This window comes from Prosopis cineraria, unplaced genomic scaffold (genome assembly GCF_029017545.1).
Source record: "Prosopis cineraria cultivar Desert tree isolate PC_DT_omini unplaced genomic scaffold, ASM2901754v1 PC15, whole genome shotgun sequence".
Classification (NCBI taxonomy): Eukaryota; Viridiplantae; Streptophyta; class Magnoliopsida; order Fabales; family Fabaceae; genus Prosopis; species Prosopis cineraria.
The window spans coordinates 5,309,151-5,331,677 of record NW_026555346.1 but is presented as its reverse complement, the minus strand read 5'-3'; the positions used below and the strand labels follow the sequence as shown (position 1 = coordinate 5,331,677).

General features: G+C 34.0%; 1 protein-coding gene across 4 annotated transcripts; it reads left to right on the top strand.

The window, feature by feature from the left end:
• The first annotated feature begins 15,195 nt into the window (after positions 1-15,195).
• Positions 15,196-21,895, top strand: LOC129294467 (protein EMBRYONIC FLOWER 1). Of its 4 annotated transcripts, none has more exons than XM_054932865.1 (8): positions 15,196-15,472; positions 16,214-16,358; positions 16,446-16,636; positions 17,022-17,437; positions 17,519-17,623; positions 17,763-19,096; positions 19,683-21,350; positions 21,453-21,895. In XM_054932865.1, exons 3-7 carry the CDS (start codon positions 16,539-16,541, stop codon positions 21,321-21,323), a joined length of 3,594 nt encoding a protein of 1,197 aa, XP_054788840.1. In that variant the 5' UTR covers positions 15,196-15,472; positions 16,214-16,358; positions 16,446-16,538; the 3' UTR covers positions 21,324-21,350; positions 21,453-21,895. The 4 variants fall into 4 exon arrangements, with proteins under 4 accessions (XP_054788840.1, XP_054788839.1, XP_054788841.1 ...); XM_054932864.1 differs by lacking the exon at positions 16,214-16,358 and adding an exon at positions 15,818-15,950; XM_054932866.1 differs by lacking the exon at positions 16,214-16,358 and having other exon boundaries at positions 15,197-15,472; positions 17,763-19,084.
• The last annotated feature ends 632 nt before the right edge of the window (positions 21,896-22,527 follow it).

Sequence of the window (22,527 nt, the reverse complement as noted above, 5' to 3'; positions counted from 1 at the left end):
CATATCTCTTGAATTTCCACGAAGAATTACATATATATCAGTTTATGTTATGAAATTGCTTTTGCCAATAATCATTTTTTCTTTCTCTTCGATAAAGATTACCCATGCCTGTGAGGAAATGTCTTTAGTTTTTTACTATCTTCACCATCGGTGCCACTCGAATATACCGAATTGAGCATTCTTGAGGTACCCGGGTGCATTTTACTCTCCCCGCATGAGTGAGTGTAGCAAATACAGGAGAAATCATAATGGTACAGATCAAGAGACTTACAACTGTAACGTCGTCATCGAAATTTTCTGCGCAGGTGCGGAATTCGACGGACAGGTGAAACTAGCTGCGGCCGCTCTTGCGATTGCTGCTTGACCTGAGATTGCAATGCTTGTTGTGGCGGTGTGAAGAAGACCATGGCTGCTGCCCCTGCGACCGAAAAGGCAGCTTTAGTTGTGTCGGCAAGTATGCCAGCGACTCCAACGATTGTGATTGTGGCCGCAAAATCGATTGTGGCAGTGGTTTCTGCGTCTGCTGTAGTAGTTCTAAGTGTGTCTGAGATTCAGATGCCCTCGGCAATTCTACGTTCACTGAATCTCCACCGATGGCCGTGAAATCCAATTGCCGAGCCAATTTCCGCGGTGCTAAATCAGAATTGTTTCCACTCTGCTCCATCAACGATGGCAGGAAACTCTTAACACCAATTAGCCACTTGGCTTTCAAATCCCACGTTAATGTCTCGGAGTGAATTTCCGAGACATGTGGTCAAAGCCTTCACTGGATACAAAATAAAACGGCCCATACGGATACTAAAGACAACAAAACGTCGTCCACTCTAAGCACAGATTTCCACTATTAATAACTGCACGTTACAGAAAACCATTGGGAACTGAATGTAATCAACAAAAATCGTGAATGACGCCGATTGAGGAATAAAGATTCCGATTTTGAAGAAAAGAAGCATGCAGACACCCAATTCACTTGCAATGCGAGACAATGTGACCGGAGAGTGATGCCGGTGAGCTGATAGGGAATCTGTCCAGAGAGACTGCAAGGAAGACACTACCATGCCAGTGCCACCTCTCCCTCTCGAGATTTTGAAAATTGGATGGAATAAAATGAACGGCGAGATGAGAGCAGTGGACGATCGAACGGGCAAAATTGAAAGTTGTAATTAACAGCTGAGATTTGCGTAGGCTCCGAAAGGGTTCGTTGAGCGTGGGATTTCAAAAAGGAGCAGCGACCCCTTTCCGGAAAATGACGCGTGCAGAATTTGGCGCTAATTGAATCCAAAGCAGAAAGGGACTCGGTTTATCGTTGACGTGTTTGAACCAAACAAGGGCAGTGTTTGGCATGTGACCTTGTGTTACTATCCGAGTTCTTTTCTTTTCTTTTCTTCACCCCGCCCCATCCCTCTTTTTCTTTTTTTCTTTTTTTTTTTTTATGTTAACCTTGTTTCACAAATCATCGGATAAAGTATCTCTACAGGCAGGAGGAGTCCTCTATTCGTAATTTCGTATTCTCATCTTACAGTCTAGAGACAGATCTAGGAGGGGAAATCCGCTTTTTCTTTGCATTTAGTTTAGATTTTTATACATAAAAATGGTAAAGATGAATTCTTAAAATAACTTGGTAACATGAATTCTAATCCACTCATATTTTATGTCATTAGAATCCCCCACCCCAATATATGTAAATGTAATACAGTACTTTTGATCCATCTCTGTCTTGCACGGTATTGAATAGTGCTCCTTTTTTTCCTTTTTGATGAGTACTTTCTTTATTTTTATTATAAAACGTTTTTAACTATCTTGCCTGAATTAATAAAAAGTAATTAAGTTATTAATTCTGTCAGTGAATAAAACAATTTTTTAATTTCATTTTTGATTAAGTAATTTTTTAATTTGCATTACATTATCTCTCACAACTAATAAATTTAAATAGTAGGAATATTAAAAAAATATACTCCTTCCATTTAAAAATATAATATATTTTTTAAGGAGTTAAATGTTAAAAAATGTAAGATATTTTTAATTTTTTGAAGTATAATTAGTACCTTTTTTTTTATATCCCTATTGATAGTAACTTTATAATTATTATAGGGTGTTTAATAGAAGTAAATATGAAAAAATTGGATTAGTTTGAAAGTAAGTAATTACTTTATTAGGAGATGAGATTCGATTAAAAATATCTTATATTTTTTGAACGGAGGGAGTAATAAATATCTGATCAAGTTCTTTATATTAGAATAAAATAATTCTTTTAAATGATATGAATTGGCAAACCCCCCCCCCCGTCCTGAGAAACAAACAAACATATAATGCTCTTGGCTTTCTTTGGGCTAATTAATTATAGTGCAGCAACATTTTTCTATTTTCTATATATTATGCAGAGTCTATTTTCTATTTTCTATATATTTTGCATTGTCAAAACAGAATCTTTAATTTATCATGCATGTATATGCCCTTACTATCAGTTTCATAAATTGATGCTTGAATTGTGACTCGTTTCTTGATGTACTGGCATGTATATATGTTTTAGTTCTAATCTAACCATTTTGCTACTATATAAAATAATTTATACCTCGTTGACTCATCAGAAATGAGCATTTACATTGTGTATAGTTAAATTTAACCATTTCTATGCTCAGTCAAAAATTTAAACTATAAGGTTCATCTTAATCATAAAAACATAACGAATGCATGAGACCATATAAACCATCTCGTCTCAGTTCAGACCATCTTTTGCTGGGAGAAAAAAAAAATATATACTCATTATCTTTCGAACAGCGAGACTACATCTCTGGCCAGATCTTCTCAAAATCACGATTACAGTTTACACCAATAATATTGGAGATTTTAAACCCAACTAGAATTAACGTAAAAAGTTTATACTTTCCATATATCTTATCCTCGAATAAATTTTAACTTTATTTTCAACGGTATAGCCCAGCAAATTAGACTACGTTTGGTGTTATTGGTAACATCCATTTTACAGCCTACCGTGCAGTAGGGTTAAAGCAACAAAAAGATGCTTAAGCATGCTGCAATTGATACTAATTAGTGAAACAACGCAACTCGCCTCCACTTTGAACTATGAAACACACACTTAGCATGGACCAATAAAAACATTAACGGCGAGAATAAAAATAATGACATCACACGATGAAACAAGGCTGTCACCTCTCATTGTTCTTTCACTTCGTAGTACTTCATCACCTTCTTACCTCGTCTGAAGAAGCCCTTAAAATATGCATACCGTGTGATATTGATTTTTGCGTGTTCTTGACTGTGATCAGAAGATTACATGGCTGGAGGTGTGGACAATGGTTTCATTTTCACCAGATAAATTAAACTGATTTATCCCCTTCCTTCGAGATTCTGTCTCAAGTGACTTGCCACGAGTTAATTCGATTGATTTACCCCCCCCCCCCCCGACCCGCACGCGAGGTTTTGTTAAGACGTGTAACAGGGGCACCTATTTATTCAGATGATTAGATAAGTAATTTAACTAATGCTTTATTTGTTTAATTATAAACATGCGCTTTCCCCAACTTAACCCTTATCAGCCACCACGGGCCTGATCACTTGTCTTCACCTGAGCTAAGCTAAGTGTAAAATTAAGTTGTTATTGTCAAATCTAATTTATTCATAACATACCCAATTTATAGTCCTCTTTTTTAGAAGAAAAATTCACTTCGATACCATTGAGATAACAAAAGAGTATTAATTCGTATCATTCACAAACTTGGATATTAAATAAAAGCTTCAATTCCCTTATCAGCAACGAGATAATGTATATTTTTTATCAGATAAAATTAAATTACGGTGGCCGATCACTGTCACAAATGTAAGGGAGAATGACATTTAGTCCGAGAGATATCAATTAATTTAAAGTTAACTCTTAACTAATTTTAGAGTGCTAACAAAATCCTGTGGTCCTTCATTAGTAAAATATCAAGCCTAAAATCTTTAAGGATTTGCAAGTTTAACTCTAAATTCTATAACTTTATTTTGATAAATTTGTATTCTTTTTCAAAATTTAATAGTGTTGAAGAATAAATAAAATTTATTACGCCTTTTATTTGTAACAATAAAGATGAACATTTTTATTTCTATTAAAATTAAAAAAATAAGTTGCAGATCTCTAGAATAATTAGACTTAATATTTTTTAATATTAAAGATGAACATTTATATTTTTATTAAAATTTAAAAAACAAGTTGAATCAGACTTGTAAATTCTTAAAGATGTTGAACTTAATATTTTATCACTAAAAAATCAAAGGACTTTGATAGCATTCTAAAATTGATTGAAACTTATTTTAAATTAGCTAGTTTCTCTTAAAACTTACTCCCTGTATCTCAATATATAAGAAGTTGTGAGTATATTTTTTAATAAATGAATCGTTATACTCTTATTAAATTGTAAAGGAAAAAAGATAAGTACTCATAAATTTACTTCAAAAAAATGATTCATTTTGTATTTATAAGAATTAGGGGCAAAGTTGAAATATTAGTGTGCTTTTTAAGTAAATAATCAATTTTTATTGACTTGTGTGATTCAATTAAAAACAAGGGTGGAAAAAAGGAGACCAATAGGAACCACGGCCCCCTGACATTTAAATTTTTTTCCCTCACAAAATGTAAAAGTTATATATTTTTGGCTCCAATAATTAAGTTAATGCATTATAAAGTTATAAAACATTAGATGAAATTCTCATTTCATTTCATATATAATCTTTTACATATATATAGAACAGCTATTTCAATAGCTTAAAGATATGATTCACAATAAGATAATGTTATACATGCTCTTAAAATATTAATTTCATTTTTTCTTTTATTTTATATATAATTAAATAAATTATGAGAATTGTTGTTAACAAGCTTTGTTGAGCATTGCAACAAAAATCTCAAAATACATTAAATGCTACGTGTTTGATGGCTATCATAAAATCACCCATGTAAAAGTTAAGAAGCTTGGTGAAAATGTTCTTCTAAAAAAAATTATTTTTTTAAATAATCAAGCTATGAAAATTTATAATATGAATGATTTTTACTTTGATATATTTTGATGATCTTATTGACGTAAAAATTTTATGACAATTTAGCATTATTAATATGTTGATATATTTATTTATTATGATTATCAATTGAAAGAATAAAATAGTAAATCTCAATGATATATTTAAATCATTTGATACTCAAAGGAATGATAAAATTTTGATCAATTTAATGATAATTTATATTAAGAAGAAATTATTAAAACATTTATCATAAACATAATAACTAATAATTTTTATACTGTGAAAAATTGATGAGTAAAACTTAATATATATTATATATATTGTTATATATGTGTAAAATTAAATATAAATATATGTGTGTGTGTGTCTGCGTGTAAAATATTTATATTATATCAATGATGTATATATACAAAACTTTCATTTAATCATTATATATGCCTTATTACCTTGGTCCCTCTTAATAAAAGCTGAGGGCTCTACCCCTGGTTAAAAACATCTTTTATCTACATACACTAACTGTCATTCTCTCTGAATACAATGCGTGGAAACGCATGGATGGCACTTGAGGACGGGGCTCGCCATAAACGAGGAAACAACCACGTACTCGACATCGTTCATGGACCACTTCTTCTTCCACGTATCATGCAGATTTCCAGTAACTCAAAACTAAAAATTAAAGGAAAAAATCCACTTATTGGCTTTTTTAAAAAAAAAAGTGCAAGGGGCTTACCTTCGAAGTTTTTTGAAATGAACTGTAAATTATTATTGTTCTTCTGAATTTTGTGCACGTCTCGGGGTAACTGGTGTAGCCACGATTCCGTTGGAAAAATAATGAATTATTGAATAATTTATCAAAGTTTGCAACGTGCCAGTAAAATATTTACTGTATTTAAGTTCTCCCTTCATCCAAAATTATAAGACGCTTTAAGGAGAATTGAGTATCTCAAAATAAGACACTTTGATAAAAAATAAGTTTTATTAATAATATTTTTTTATTATTACTCTTCTCATATATTCTCTCTCTTCAATATTTTTTTTATCAATAGATTATTAAATGAAGGATATTTTTAAAAGTTTATATTTTATTTCAATAAAAGTGAGGTTATAAAACGTATTTAATGAACTTTATTGATATATAAAATTTTATTTAAAAGTGTGTTATAATTTAAGAATTGGGATGGAGAGAGTATTATCTGTTAGTAGAATAGTAAGCTCATCCAATGCTTGCAAATGTCACGAAGACCATACCAGGCCATTTAAAAATATGAATAAGTATAAGCCCATTTAATATTTTTATTTCCTCGCTTCTAGGTTAGTCAATGGTAAATACTTTCTCATGTGTTATATAAGTCATGCTTAATGCAAAATATAAAAATATAAATAATCTTTATAATTATTTTTTAACTACATCTATCTTTACTTCATTTATTATGTATTATTGTTGTTTTTAAAAAATGACTTATTAAAATTTTAATTGTTATTATTCAAATGTTTAAATAAGATATTTAATAAAAGCATATTTGAAAGATGTAAAAGTTTTTAAAGAAATTAAGATTTTATCTAATTTTTTTCTGATGATCGTAAAATGATTATAAATGTTCAGTACATAATAACCAACAAAGAGTATATAAATTGAAGTTGAAGACAGATCAGTATATATTCACTTAATTTTATGCGATTTTTGATTAATTACGCGTAAATGATAACTTCCGCATAATAGATCATTGGACGTGCAAGTATAGAAATGTTTGCCTGATGATTTTTTTTTTTAACATGTCTTAATCCTTTTTTCTGTTAACCCGGCAAAATGTCTTTATTGCGCCTGTCACTGTATACGGCGTGGCGGTAATATTGCAGTTCGCAGCATAGCTGTTGATTGTTTCAAACAGGGTTGCACAAAAGATGAAATGAGACTGAATTTTAATTTAATTTGGAGTCTAATTTTTTTTTTTTGAAAAACAATTGAATTAGACAATTCATAGTCTGATTTGATTTTATGATAATTTAAAAATTAATAGGACTAAACTTAATTCACAAGACTATGAGATTGATCCTATTAGTCCAGTACTCACTTAGTCTTTTTTTTTCCTTTTCTTCTCTATGATAAACAATAACCCATTTTATACCTAATAAACTCAATTAAGATAATAAAAATACTTATAATTTAATAATTCATAATGATTTCCAACATCAAGAAAAAAATGTTTCAATTACAATCCAAACTCCAAATGATTTAAATCTAACTTCAACAAAACACTCAACAAAGTTCAACACTACATTACATCTGTCATGTAATTATCCTCCTAGCTTCAACAGAAACAAACTCAACAAATCTTCAAATAATTATCTCCTTAGCATCAATAACACTTGAAGCATTTGTTAAAAATAAATTATATATACACATATATAAAGTGATTAATAATTATAAAAATGTAATATATAATTAGATGATGCAATATACAAATGCGATTGACGGAGGTGGACTGGTGATGCACCGGAGGAGGGCAGGAGCTAGGGCTTCGACGTACTAAAGAAATTGAGAATGAGAGTAGAGTCGAGTGAGTAATTGAGAGTGTTGTTGAGTAGGCTGTGCAATAATGTTGATTTTTTTCGATCAAAGTGCAAACTGCAAGCAAGACTAAGACTTTTTTTTCGATTACAAGACTAAAACTTATTAATTAACAATTTATAAATTAATTTTAATTATATTAAAATAATTATATAAGATTAGATCGGACCATTTAGTCCAAATATTTGATCTCTAGTCTAGTCTTACTTGAAAAATTAATCTTGTTTTTTTTAATTTTTTTGATCCTATAAAACCACTATTTTATAAGATTGAATAGGATTGATTTTTTGAGTCAGACCAAATCAAATCAGACCATGAAACTTTTGCACAGCCGTTGTCCCAAGCTCCAGCCCAAACTTGACGCGTGACTAGAGATAATTCCGTTTCTGACTCTTTTAGAACATTGAGCAGGCCACGTATCTCAGCAGGGTTTGGTGAGAAATCAAGTTAAATTATACTGATCCTTTTCATAAATTATCATTGTCAACCTCATTAATATTAATATAAAAATATAATAAATAAAAATATATATAATTTTAAATATATTCTCATGAAATAAATATAACAATAATATTATATTGTTTTTTTATAAAAATAATTTTAAAAATATTTTTTAAATATTATTAAAAAATCACACTATAATTATAAGTATAATTAAATAATTTTTTAAAAATGTGATTTATTGATAGAATAAGAGGAATTATTCATAGAGCACGATGTTAAGTGTAGCTGGAGAAGTCGTACGTTCTGACACACCCTTCACTTAAGTGACAAGCGATCAAGCTGTTCAATAATAATGACAATCTGTATTAGAGCCATGCCCATTAATTACTCCGGCCGGTAAGCATATCCTCTCATCACCGCGTTTATTTATATTTACAAGGTTATTCAAATTAATATTAACCACACATAAGCTTGTAAAGAACTTCTCAAAAAATTTATTTTTAAATAAAAATTAATAATGAGTTTTATTTGAAAAAAATTCAATTTTATTTTTAATAATAATTTATTTTGTATTAATTTTTATTTGTGAATGAGAGCATAAATCATATTTAACCACACATTGGAATTAAAAAGCATATGATAAATTATTAATTTTATTTAAAAATAAAATACTCCATTTGATACATTTATAAGTTACTTTTAACTTATTTTATTGAAATTAATAAAATTATTAACCTCATCAACCCTATTTTAAAATTTGATAATTTCTTACCTCAACCTCTAATAAAGACAAAAATAATTAATTTTAATATTTAATAGCATTTAATAAAAGAAAAAAGAGCAAAGATGAACATAAGAAATTGTGAGTGTCCTATAAATAGGATCAACATTGATTATATGAAGAGTTAACTTGAAATAACAAAACTTTTCCCTCAATTTTTATTTTTATTGATTTGGTCCCTTACATTTTCTTAATTTATCATGTTAGTCTTTTAAGTTTTTAAATGCAAATTGAATATCAAGTTAATCTAATATGTAAGGTATGTTGATGATAACTTAACATATATATGTAGACAAATAAAAACAAATTAACTCTCAAACCATGAGTTTAATTTTCATCGATCAAATCCCTTGCGCCGTGTTTTATTATTTTATTTCTTAATATTTTCAAGTCAATTTTTTATTACTCACACAATAACGCAATACAAGGCATCTTCTAAAAGCCTTATTTAATCCAAAATATAGCATATTATGTAAATTTTATATTATTTTTCAACTAAAACGTTTTATATCATTATTCTTTTTAAAAAAATGATGCATTAAAATTTTAATTATCATTACTAAGGCACTTGTATAAGGTATTTAATGAAGGTATAATTAGAAAGATAAATTTTTAAAAGAATTGAGCTCTCAATTAACATTTTTTGAAATCATGAATTAGTTATAAATATTCTATATTTTGGTTTAGAGGGAGTAATTGACGCGGTCTATCATCAATATTATACTATTCACGTTGGCAAATTCTAACAGTGTTACATACTCTTTAAATAATAAAGACCAAGTTTATAACAAGGACAAATTTAAACAGTTAAATCAATAAAAATTAATATGAGGGACAAAAATTTTATCCTAGTAAACTTTCAATTTCATCTTTATTTAAATGAAGAAAAAAAATTTGAACTGCATTTCCTCTTATAGTTAATGAATAGAAGTAATATTAAAAAAACATAATAAATATTGCGTCATGTATCTTATATTAACACAAAAAAAATTAAAATAATAAAAAAATATCATTATTTAAATAGTGAATTATTGAGAGGCAATATTAAAATAAAAATTTAATTATAAATTATTTTTTAATAAGTATTTGATATCTTTTACGTATATTGTAAAATAGTGTGAAATAAATCATTACCTATAAAAAAAACTGAACGTGTCACAATGGCCGTTTCTTTTCAGATATATGGGGCCCAACACACGCGTCCACCTTCGAGCTTTCACCTGCCACACCCCACTCTTACGAAAACGCATATTTCTATTATTCGAAAATCACCGTACCCCATTCCCCAGCCTTCGCACTCATGTTTGCCCGATTGATGACTCCAAATCCGTAAATGGTTCGAGTGCCAACAACATTGCTGTCCTTCAACCATCACCCACCACCAACGGTAATGACTACTTCAAGTCCAGGAAAGAAACAACTCGGATGACTTCAACTCTCTGTCCTCCTGCAATAGATGTTAGCCTCCCCTCATCCCTGCAGGATCTGAAAACACGAGTAACGCCAACACTTCCAGTTCCACTATTCTTGTCTCTCTTGCAGATTCTCGCTCGTCTCGATGTTCCATCGCAACCTAAGAGTAAGGGGGTTATTTCTTAGCCGTTTTCCCTCGGCTAAAGAAGCAGCATGACAAGGACGAGACTTCCCCAAACAAAATAAAGACCGAGGAGGTTTCTCATCTTCCCAAGTACTTGGGAAACGTGTCAATCGAGACACTAATGAAAGACCTCATTGAAGCAAATGAGAAAAGAGATGCCACCTCAACGGAGGTTTTAGAGATGAAATCTTAATTTTGGGAGCTTAAACAAAAGTTAGAGTACTTGAAGAGTTATCGTCGTGAAGAGCTGGAAAAAGCATCGAGATTGACTAAGGATTGCCGTGTTCATGGAAAAGCTCAAAAATCTGCCTAAGAGAGGAAAACCATCTGGTGGGGCTTGGAAGCGTGGAAAATGTGATGCCTGTAAGTGAGGAAGTAATGGTAGAGGGGTTCTTGCAGATAGTATCGGAAGGCAGGTTATCAGTGAAGCAATCATGTAAAACCCTCATAATCTTAACCAGCTTCCCCAACCATTCAAGCTGTCCCTGAACGCCAAGTACTCGAAGGCAGTGTTATACCACTTTGAAGCTTTCGTTAACCAGTGTCTTCAACGAGACTTTGAGAATTGTGTGTTCCAAGACGATAGATGCCCGAGATTCCCTGATCCACAACAGGATCGCTAGGCACATCCCTAGACTTTAAGTTGGATAATTCCTTAGACTTGCCGGCGGAGCTGTGGTGGTGGTATGACAGAAAAGATGAAATATGTGAAGAGTGTATGTGAAGCAGATGCGTTGGACATCAGGTTAGGAAATAAACGGCGGTTTGGACATCAAGCTCTATTTTTATAATTGATAATTTATTTTACTCAACCCAATAACATAGGATACAAGATGCTTCTTGAAAAATAATTTATTATTAAATTTACACTCTTATCTTTAAAATAATTACCATTAATAAGTTTTTTTTATTAAAACATCTAATATTCTAAGACAATATTAAATTACTTTTAAAAATATCTTATAAATTAACAACAGCGGACAATATGAATTTAATTGGCCATAACTGCATTTGCAAAGAATTTAATTCTCAATGCAAATCAAGCATCGCCTGTCCAACTATCTCTTAAACGAATCAAGAGTTTAAAAATGGAAAATATCCCGCAGTCGAATATACGTGTCACTTCATGCTGGAAGGCACGAAAGATCGAAGGCCATCCGTTTGAGTTTGACCTGTCTTGTTTCTCGCTTGAAAATGATCCTTCGGGCTTCAAACCAACGACACGTAAAAAAATCATAAGCTTCTCACTTATCCGTCTCACCTCTCCCAAGTCATTTCCACCGACGTCACTGACCTTTTCTTCGCAGTGAATACATTTCCCACCGCATACAGCTTGCTCAGAAGACGAAGCAGAGCTCGGATCTGCAATTTAAATCATCCCCTCGCACTTTATTCGTTTTAATTAACGCCATATGATTAGCTTTAATCAATTGACGCAAATTAAATTACATATCCATTTTATTTGGGGGTGGGCACCTATGTTTTCAAAGCCTAAATTTGCGCATTAAGTCGGCATGTATGTTGGCTTTTGCAAATATATAATCACACAGTGTTGTCCCATCAAGCCCTGCCAACCCTGAAGCAGTTCGGCTTCCATTATTTTCATTGCTGCAAGACTGCAAGTTATATCGAGATCTTTGTTCTTTTACCCATTCACAACTGTTCATCCATGAGATTACTCAGAGCGAGTCACTTTCCAGTTAAAATTAAGGACAAGGACAGAGGTGGCTGTTAAGAAAACGAGTGTCTGTTTGGAATTATACATATGTCGGCGAACGTGTTGAATTCCAGGTCCATAAAAGAGGCAGTTCATCTGATGCGAGAGGTTTTCGAATTGTGAATTATCAGAAAGACACGAAAACGACATGATGACGAGTAATGCGAAGCTGAAAAAAGCAGATCCAGTGCTGTATATACGATCTTAATGGGGCCTTCGTTCTTTCGTTTTCCTCGGCCAAACAGGTAATTTGAAAGCCCCATAATCCTGAATCAATTCATCATTCGAGGCTCGTTCGTCAGAGATTAAAACCCAAAATCTTGTATTATTAGACTCGCTTTGATCTGAAAGCTTCAATTAACTAATTTCAACGACCCATGGATCTGATGATCGTGATGAATGATACTACGATGACGAAGCTTGAGCTTGATTAGTTACCAGCCGTTAGGAACGGGATTAATTATGTCAGAAACTTTTTCATCACTGATAGCTCGATCGCCGGCTGCGAATCTTATCTAATTAAATATCGAAACTTCTAAATAATTAAACGAAGATAATTGTGCTAATTGTTATCGATGAATTAATTAAGGTGAAGTAAAACCCCTGGTCATGCTTCTAGGTCAGAGATCAAGGCAAAAGCAAACGAGAAGGAAAGTAAGGAATGAAGAGTGGTATTTATATATACTACACGTACACTTACATTTATTGTTTACATATAGTAATAAGCTGCAGAAAGACAAACAATAATAGTATGTATAATTTAATTTGCATCAAGTGCGCTGAAAAAGGTTGATCTTATCAAACACCTCATAGGCTATAATTATGGTTCTGTCGAAATTAGGGAGCCACCGATTTAATTTTCGTATGATAAAGCCCATAAAAATTGGAGACAGCTGGTAATTTATTTCCAGAAAAAAAAAAGCCGCGAAGGATTACTTTTCGTATTGTAAGTTATAACGAACTTTTCTGGTGCTTCCTTTTGTCCTCGTTAGATTAGCTTGCTTTGAGCGTTATATATATAAGGACTTGGATACTGGCGGCGGCAAGATATATATATATATATATATATATGATATATATGATATTTATTAGATTTAGTATGTTGGGAGAGAGATTTAATTAAACAAGAATGATGTGACCAACGCAGAGGCATGCGCCGGCTTAAAGTCTGGTCGAGGAAAGCATTAGATTCCCCTAAATTAATTATAGGAATGAACGAAAAGTTTGGGTTAATTAACAAGCTTAGTTGTATACACTATAGTCGTCAATATAAAATTTGAGATATGATGAGCGAAGAAAATGTGTGTGTGTGTGTGTGTGTCGGACAAGTGTAAAATTTGTACAGGCTTTATTTGGCATTACAAAATGACCACATGGGGCATGAAAGACTATACACTGTTTCTTTATGGTGGCTTTTATATCCGTATGCATCATGACTCATAGGGCCCCCTCTCCCAACATAACAAGAGCAACCTATCCACCATGAGCCACTCATACAACCACTAATGCACACACGCACATGTTTCTCCAGATCTGGAATTCGGATGAAATAAATTCAGACGCAGAAACTAAAACATAAAGGAGTCGTTTTTCTTAGTTATGGTCCAACATATAGCTAGGTCTTTCATGCATGATCAACTTATAACTATTCTTTTGTATGATATAAAGTGTGCCCAGTGAGAAAAAGTAAGTCATAAAGATAAAGTGGCAGCATCAATCCAAACCCAGAAAATGTTCACTGGATTTGCTCTTATTTGTTACTCCGTTCAAATCAAAACTAATTAGCCCAGAAGTTAATCTGGGAGTTTTGTTTCGAGTGATTCCAGTTGAAATGCCGTTTGTACTTTTGCATAATTTTCTAAAATCGGAAAAGTCATTATACATGTGCGATCAGGAGCTTCATACCAAGCAACCTATTCTAATTCTATTTATTGCGCTGCGGAGTTGGAATTTTGGAAATATGTCAGGGATCATTAACACGCAACAAACACAGAGCCCTGACCTCTATGAAATGCTAGTTTTGACATTAAACAGATCATATTATGAAATTAAAATTTCAAAATAAAAGCAATCACTCGGATAATGTAAAAATTAACCATAAGCATCAATTATCTGGAGTCTTCTACTGAATATTTAATTTTGTTTTCAATATATTATATTTTGGATAGCCCTCAAACAGGCGTTCGTGCATATGATATTATTATTTTTTTATGACAATTCACATAACATTCGAAATACAGTCGATACGACAATTGAATGCCTAATCAGTTACAATAAACTGATCTCGCCGTAATTTTCTTGTAGCTCATCAAATGTGTCTATCTATATTCACAATCTATTACTACATGCCAAGCTTAATTAATTAATTGACTTTTAGATGCAAAATTTAAGATGCATTTATGTGAAGTTATGATATACAGGTATTGATATCGATAAAACCATTAAAATGTCACTTGAGCATGTCATTCATTCATTTGATGGAAAGCAAACCTTATCTTCACTTTCACTCGTTTCAGATCTAACAAGGGATTTTGGATAGAGATGCTTATGTGTTCCAACCGCAATAAAATGTTAGGGTTACGCACCCGCTGCCCTTCGTTTTAATTTCCCTTTCAAGAAAAAGACCTAGGGTTTCGAATATCTCTCCACGTACGCCCACCCTCCTTCACAAATCGTAAAAATCACGCACTAATCACAACCGTTTTATGTGCATAGAGCATGAGCACCTTTAGCCTTCGTTGACACGACAGGCACAAATTGTTAAATCCAACCCGAAAACAAAGGGCGTGTCGCCAACGCGCGAGACTGTTCCCGCTTTTCCCCTCTTTTTCTTTTCCTTTCCTTTTTGTTTTTTCCCTCCCCCGCCCTCCCATCTAGGGTTTCCTTGCGATTTACAATCGCCCGCTGGTTATTTTAATTAGTTAGTGATGAGAACCGCACACTTTCGCCACTTGGCAGGTGATGATTGGTGGTAAGTTTCTCTGTCCTCACACCCTTTCTCTAGATTTACAATTTCTAAGGGGATGGATCACATACAGATATGACATGGTATGGCGTTTTTAAAATACAACGCCAGACAGCACCACCATCTTGCAAGGACAAGGATAAAAACTCTCTCTTTCCCTCTCCTCTCTCCTCTCGAAAGAATCGAAAGCCCCTCTCTCTCTAGGGTTTCTGTGTCTTTCGCACTCAAATTGCAGCCACCGCGCTGGGAATCCCATCACTGAGCTACCCTCTATCTCTTACCCGTCAAATGCTTTATCTTTCACTACTACCACTTCGATGAGCCGTTAAGATTCGGTGCCTAGCTGGGATGGATCGTCTGGGCTGGCCCTCAGTTTAGTTTAGGTACGCTTTCGCCTTCAGATTGCTTTTTATTGCTCTGGTTTTGGAGTTGGTTGTTGATTCCGTGTTAATCGGGACCAGTTCCGGCTGTTGTTGAGATTTTTTTTTTTGGAGATATTTTAGTGACAGTACTGTTTATGGTATGTCCAGTTTAGCTTCTGCTTTGTGTTATTTTATCTGCGTTTGACCTTATTGGCGCCGTTTAACACTTTTCTCGCATTTTCCTTGCTATTTGGGTTATTCACTTTCAATTTAACGGAGCTTGTGAGTCAATAAGAGGTGAATTATACATCTTGACCGATGAACCTTGAAATTTTAGTTTTTTGTAACAGATTGTTTTCTAACCAGGTTCTGACTTCATAATGCGGGCGCGCTGTGGGCTTCGGAAGTCAATTCCTATCCTTAGATATTTGCGACATAACATGACTAGTTTTCTTCATGGAATTTAAAAAACCCTAGTATGTAGTGAGTCTTAGTTCATGTACGTATTCTTCCTTTTATGAACTTAGATGGTTGCGCGGGCTTTGTTATCTACGTTATATGATTTTAAACAATGGAGATACTAAATTTGAGCTTATGTAGTGTTGGAGTTATTGATGGGAAACTAGGGCTTCTGTGATTTCATACTGTTTAATGTTGTTATTTTATGTGTCTAATCACCGTGTTTGAAGATTTCATATAATTTATTCCACTTTGACCGTAATAGTCGTCTTCTTTAACACGTCTTTCCTTTTGATTTGTAAGGAGTTGCATAAACCCTAGCAGTTTGCCGGGAAGTTTGCTTAATATATCTTCATATGTCTCAAGGTGTTTTCCTTGCTTACATGAAAATAAATCTCTCACAATGTGGTGATTATCATAACTCAATTAGTGAATCTTGACTCAGTTTGTACGTAGAACCTTAACTTGTTTCCATTATACAACTATGGTATTCTACTACTGTCGAATAATATAAACTCTATTCATGCTATTCTAGCTTTGGTTGCTTGTATTTACTGCGGAGATGAGCAAACATCGCTGTGGAGAACCATTCATTCAAAGGATGTCTTGAAACACTGTCATCAAAGTCATGGGATCACTTATCCAGATTGACTCCATCTCCATAGATCTTGCCAATTCTATTGAAAAGAGTGATGCAGGAAAATGTGATCATCATTTCTCAATACGGTAGGCCTTGAAGATACAAACATTCTAGTTAAGTTTGCATGATTTCTGAGTATCGTTTATTTTTGGTGGATTGATATATAAAAGCAATTTGAACGACAAGTTAGACATATATTGTTTCTATATCTCCATTCACACTATGTTCAGATTAACAGATTCCAGAACTGCAAAGTTGAAGTCAATTTATTAACTTAGTGGCAAGACTATGATCAAATGAATAGTTTTGAAGATTGCTATATCCATTATGTTGTTGGCTAGTCATATTCTTTTTGCAAAGAAAAAGAAAAAAAATACTTAATTAATTTTTCTTCTGTGGAATAACAGATCTTTGGTCCGTTTTCAAAAGGTTATGTTCCTCATGTCCGATATATTTTTACTGTTGATGTAGCGGATATGTATCTGAAATTCGTAAAAAGGACTGGAAATTGTGTTGGCCATTTCCTTTACAAGGGAACCATGGTGAGTCTGAGGATCAACAATGTTTGCTTCCGCCATTAGATGTACCCAAATTCAGATGGCGGTGCTGTCAAACTTGTCAGCAAGAAGTTGTTGCTGAAGGCAGTGATAAAGATAACCAAGGAGAATTTCATTGTTGCTGTACTGGATGCAAATCTGCTAGCAATTGCTTTAGTAATGCAGCTGTCAGGTCTGATATTCAGCTGCAGCTAGCTTCAACACCTGATACTATTGAAAATAGAGGAATTGATCTTAATAGTTCTACTAATTTAAGCTGTCAAAATGATTGCTCATGGACTAATAATGAGAAAGAGAAGACAGCTGAAGTTGTAAACAGCAGAATGATAGGTAAGTTAAAGGTTCAGTTTTACATGAGTATTATGGTCAGTCTTTTACAATGTGTGGTTTGATTTTCTATGTTTTCTTCAGATCATGAGAGTGGTGTAGAGGGCAGGCTTAATCATCAAATAACTAGTGTTTCACCACCTGACGTTTATCCATGGTTCACACTGGAAGCACCTACAAATGGTAAAGGTAAATTTTAATTATATTAGCTGTCAACTAACAGTAATTTTTCCCCCTTACCTGTGAATACTTTTATGGATTGTAGCAACACTACACTGATTTCAAATGCAGCTCAAGTATCTTTTTTTTTTTTTTTCTTTCGAGATAGTCTTTGAAGGTAATGAAGTTTCTGATGTTAAGCTTGCAACAAGCAATCTCAAATGTGCAGACCCGAGTTCTTCTGAGTTTTGTAACGGAGGAACACTTATTTCTGCTCATGACCAATGCCAGAAAGAACTAAACAAAACTTGTTCAGTTTTGGAGGTTGGCAAGGCAGTTGCTGTGGCAGACCATACTACTCATGACACAACTGGACATTCCCCTATAGAGTCAGTTGCTAGTCAAAAGGCTTTATCAACAATTACAGAAAATTTGGTTGGAAATGATTTTCAGGATCATCATCTAGAAAAGTCATCTGGTTTGCCTCGCAGGAAGCCTCGAAAGGTGCGCCTGCTAACTGACTTGTTAAGTGAAAGTGTTGAGACACAGACTGGCAAGTTTGCCATGCAAGGGTTCCCATCTGATGGTACTTCCGAGGCATCTGCAGCTTTCCAGACGCCGCCGATTTCTCTGTGTATTGCTGATGTTCAGGGAGACTTGACAAATCCAGATAAGAATGTAAAAAAATTTCTCCTGGATGAAGAGCTGAAACCTGCTGAAATTTCCTCACATAGGGTGGACAATGAAAGTCAAAACTTAGAGGGAGATGCAGAAGTAAATGGCACTATTCTGGATACTGGATCTAAAGATGTGCATTCCACAATAGGTTTACAAGAAAATGTGAAGAGCTACTGGAGTAAACCTGAAATTGGTAGAAGCCTTACAATGGGTAATAAGAAGAAGAAGAAGATACAAGTTGTTGACAAACATTTGAGATCTTATCCACACCAAAACGAGGAGAATATGCATGTTGTGAGTAAGGCATATGCATCTAAAACTCTCTCTATCACATCACCTTCTTGTGCCTTTTCAGAAAAAGGGATGGATTGCTTTCCTTTTCATGCTCTAAAATTAGGAAATAAATGCAATTTGTCCAAACAAAAAGGGAAGATGCTGCAAGTTGGTGGGGATCTGGCTTCCTTATCTTGTTGGAAAAATGACAAGCTTGTAGAAGATTCCTTTGCTGTTACAGGAGCAAAATTAATGTCAAATATGCCTGTAGTTTTTCCGATTCCTTCAGCACAAGGTTCCATAACGAATGAAAAAGGAGTAATAGAGGGACTACATCTTTCTCCAAACAGTTTTTTGGAAGCTCAGGCTTACAACGAAAAATGCATCAGTCAAATTGAGAATCAACTACCTTTCTCATTGTCTTCACAAGAGGGCACATCAAAAGCACATAATCTTATAAGGAAAGGCAGAGAAACTGATGTTGTAGGAGAGTCAAGCATTCCTTACAAGCAGATAACAGATGCTATTTCTGACAAAGGGGTAAGTCGTGAGGTAAGTAGAAGTAAAAAGCCCCTTAGAATGATTTTTACTGATAAAAAGCATGAGTATGCCTCTCTGGTTGAAGATGGGAATCATCTCCAGGACAAGCAAATGGTATTTGTAGTTAGTTTTTCTTTCTCATTCTTAACTTCAATTACTGATATATTTATTTTTTGTGGAGCACGAACAGTATCTTAGTATGTTAATCAGTTTTGTACTCGTATAATTTCCTCATCCTTTTCCATTGTGAATTTTTTTTTTTTACTTTTTGAATTACAAAATGGATTTTTGGCATCAACAAGAAAAGTCAGATTAATCTTGTGATGTGTCCAGTAATCATTCGTGCTAGTTGATTAGCTTCTTCTTATGATTCTTCAAAGTACTTTTAGTTCCTTATCAATAGCCTGTGCTTGTCTTGGTAGTGGCCAGTTGGGCTTCTTGTGAATTGGTCTTTTTAGTTTGTGTTAGTGGTGAACCACTACTTTGGAAAAGAAATTCTTATCTCTGATGTATTCATTGCATGAATGTCTTCTTATTGGCTCAATAATCAAGCACATAGGGTACAAGTGTTTCAAAGGAAATAACTTTATGTTTGCAGGAAATTATTGGTTCAAAAAACACACAAAAACCAGTTGAAGCTCTGGAGCATGCAAGTGTCATGGAAACCAGTGGTGATCAAACAGCTAACATAGTGTCTGAGCAGGGGACATTAGATGATATACCCATAGAAATTGTGGAGCTGATGGCAAAGAATCAGCATGAGAGGCGTCTTTCTGAAGCAGAAAATAGAAGCCATCAGCTGACGAGATCTACTAACGAAAGGAAAACACAGATGACAGTTGGCGCTGGCGTTTATGGAAAAGGGGAATTTACCTTGTTACAAGAGGGTCAGAAAGTAAAACCTCAGGGAAGACATGGGGAAAATGGCATGACCTTGCGGGGAGAGAATGTGAGGTCAGGCAAAAGAAAGTCAGTTCACTACTCTTCTCCAATTGATGTTGGAAACCATTTGAATATGAAAAGTCTTTGTCAACCTCAGTCCTCCTTTCAGTCTGAAGTTTCCAGTTCCCAAAAGAGGCCACCAAATGGATTTCATTTTTCACCCATGGGATCCAGCCTTTGTGGTAGTGCTCAAAATTGCAAGATGAATGGAAGTAATGCAGAGCGTGAATCCACTGATTCTATTTTGCAAGTCCCGGGAGGATGTAGCTTGCACAAGACTATTTTGCATCCAGATGATAAAGCTTCTCATATTTGGGCATCCTTAACCCCAAATCATTTGTCCCTGGGATATGACATACCCAAAAGGGCTGTCTCTCAATCTACTCGTACTGCTATAGGTATGAATTCACTCCAAACTGACAAGCTACGTAAGCAGAACATGAACAGGGATGTTGATCTTAATTGCTTGAATTTAAATGCTACTGGCCTTGAAAAGCTTAGTAGGAATGCAGATTCTGGAACCTTCAATAAGATGAATGAAGAATACCCATTTCCATGCAAACATAATGGAATAGAGCCTCAACAAAATATGAGGGGATCTCTGGATTCGTATTCTAATGAGATAATACCAGCCATGCATTTACTCAGCCTTATGGATGCGGGAATGAGGTCTGTTAAACCCATCAATGCTTGTGTTGGTGCTCAAATATTCAACAGGCCCTCTTATCATGGCAATTGTAATAGTAAATTGGAGATTGATAAGGCGCTCAGTTCTCTGAAACAACCATCATCTGATAGTTACAGCAAGAATTACTTATCAAATAAATCACATGGTTGTTTTCTTAGTTCACCAACCTTGGGTGCATCTTCATCAATTCAGCATGAAGAGAAATTTATTAAATCTGGAAGCTTCAATAATCAAGTATCCCCAAAGTCTGGAAAGAAGAAGATTAAGAGCTCCAACCCAGTCTTGCAGAATAGAGGAAATAAACAGTTTAGTTGGACGTATGTCGAAACAGAAACAGAAACTTCACTGCAACGTAAATTGGAAGTTCTTGGTAGTTGTGTGACCTTAGCACCTTCAAAGGACAGATGTATTTCCAATTCTTGCAGCATAAATAGAAATCCAGCTGATTTCACCCTGCCAGATTTGGGGAATATCTACATGATCAGAGGGGAAGATTTGAAATTTGAGAAACCTAGTAATCACAAGAAAAGGCCCAGCTTGGTTACTTTTCAGGGATGCAAACAGCAGAGAAATTTGAAGGAAACCAAAATAAAGGATCATGAAAATTAGAGAAGTCCTTTAACATTCAAGAATCTGGTAGGTTCTCAGAATCTCTTTTTGCTATCAAGTCTAATGTAATTATACTCATAAAGCTTTTCTTTGATACCTGCTCCTTCTGTTCTTGTCAAAAAATGTCAGCAACTGCTGTGCCCCCTTACATGCTGCATGAGAATATTTAAGGAGGAGTATCAAAGTGACTCTCAGGGCAAGAGCATGGTTTCGATTTTGAAAGTGAGATTCCCGCCACTTCATATGTGGCTGATTGCGAAGCCTGATGTTAAGCTGATATAAAGCAAGCAGAAGACCTTTATATCTATGTATTTTAATCAACATTCTGTGAGTAGCATTTGATTTGCTACTATAAATTTATATTTTGTGTTTAATGGGGAAGCCTTGGGATAGCCCCCTCAGCTTTTTAGGGCTTGTTGTGGTGCATTTTGTCTGACAGGCCCCATCAGCCACTAGACGGAAGATTGAACAATGTAATTGGTCAATCTAATAAGTTCACGTTGATAGTACTGTAGCTGTAACTTATCATGTAAAGTGTCAAAAATCAATGTAACAGATATAGTTTGTTCAAATGCGAGTTTCTTCCTACTCATATTTCAAAGGGGCACTGAGGCAGTGAGTCGGACATTTTGGGCTGTCGCGATTTTTACCGAGGTGGGATATCCGGGAAAGCTCAATTATTTAGCACAATAATTATCAACTTACTTTTCCCGGATCGAGTTATTCCCAAGGCTGTTCTAAAAAAAAAAAAGTTATTCCTAAGGTTTGATAATGTCTAAACATGACCTCAATATTATTCAGTATAAGATTATAGTATGAAAAATATAAACTTTAGAGTAATTATATTAAGTGCCATGGTACCAAATTTTCCGTTACAAATTGCAATTTATATTTTCGCCAAGTTGGCAAGCTCTATGCTTTTGAAAATTTAAAATTGTTTCCTTCACTCTCAATCTCTCAATATAGTAATCTTCCATAGACATTCCAGTTTTCATTTATTCCACCTTCATTTAAAGCATAAAGAAACGAAGAAGTCTAATGTCATGATGCCATTCCAGACTCCAGAGATATAAAGGTGGACGCTGTAATTTAGTGCTTTTTCGCTACTTTCTGGAGGCAATTATGAGGAGATATAAGGCGTTATTTTTTTCATCATTGATTTTTTTTTTCGGGGAAAATAATGTTTCATCATCATCTACTTTCT

Excerpts from the sequence above, each read along its gene's own strand:
- LOC129294467 (XM_054932865.1), top strand. The coding sequence starts at position 16,539 with ATGGGATCACTTATCCAGATTGACTCCATCTCCATAGATCTTGCCAAT. Across the intron at positions 17,438-17,518 it reads TGTAAACAGCAGAATGATAG|ATCATGAGAGTGGTGTAGAG; the intron begins GTAAGTTAAAGG and ends TGTTTTCTTCAG. Across the intron at positions 17,624-17,762 it reads AGCACCTACAAATGGTAAAG|TCTTTGAAGGTAATGAAGTT; the intron begins GTAAATTTTAAT and ends CTTTCGAGATAG.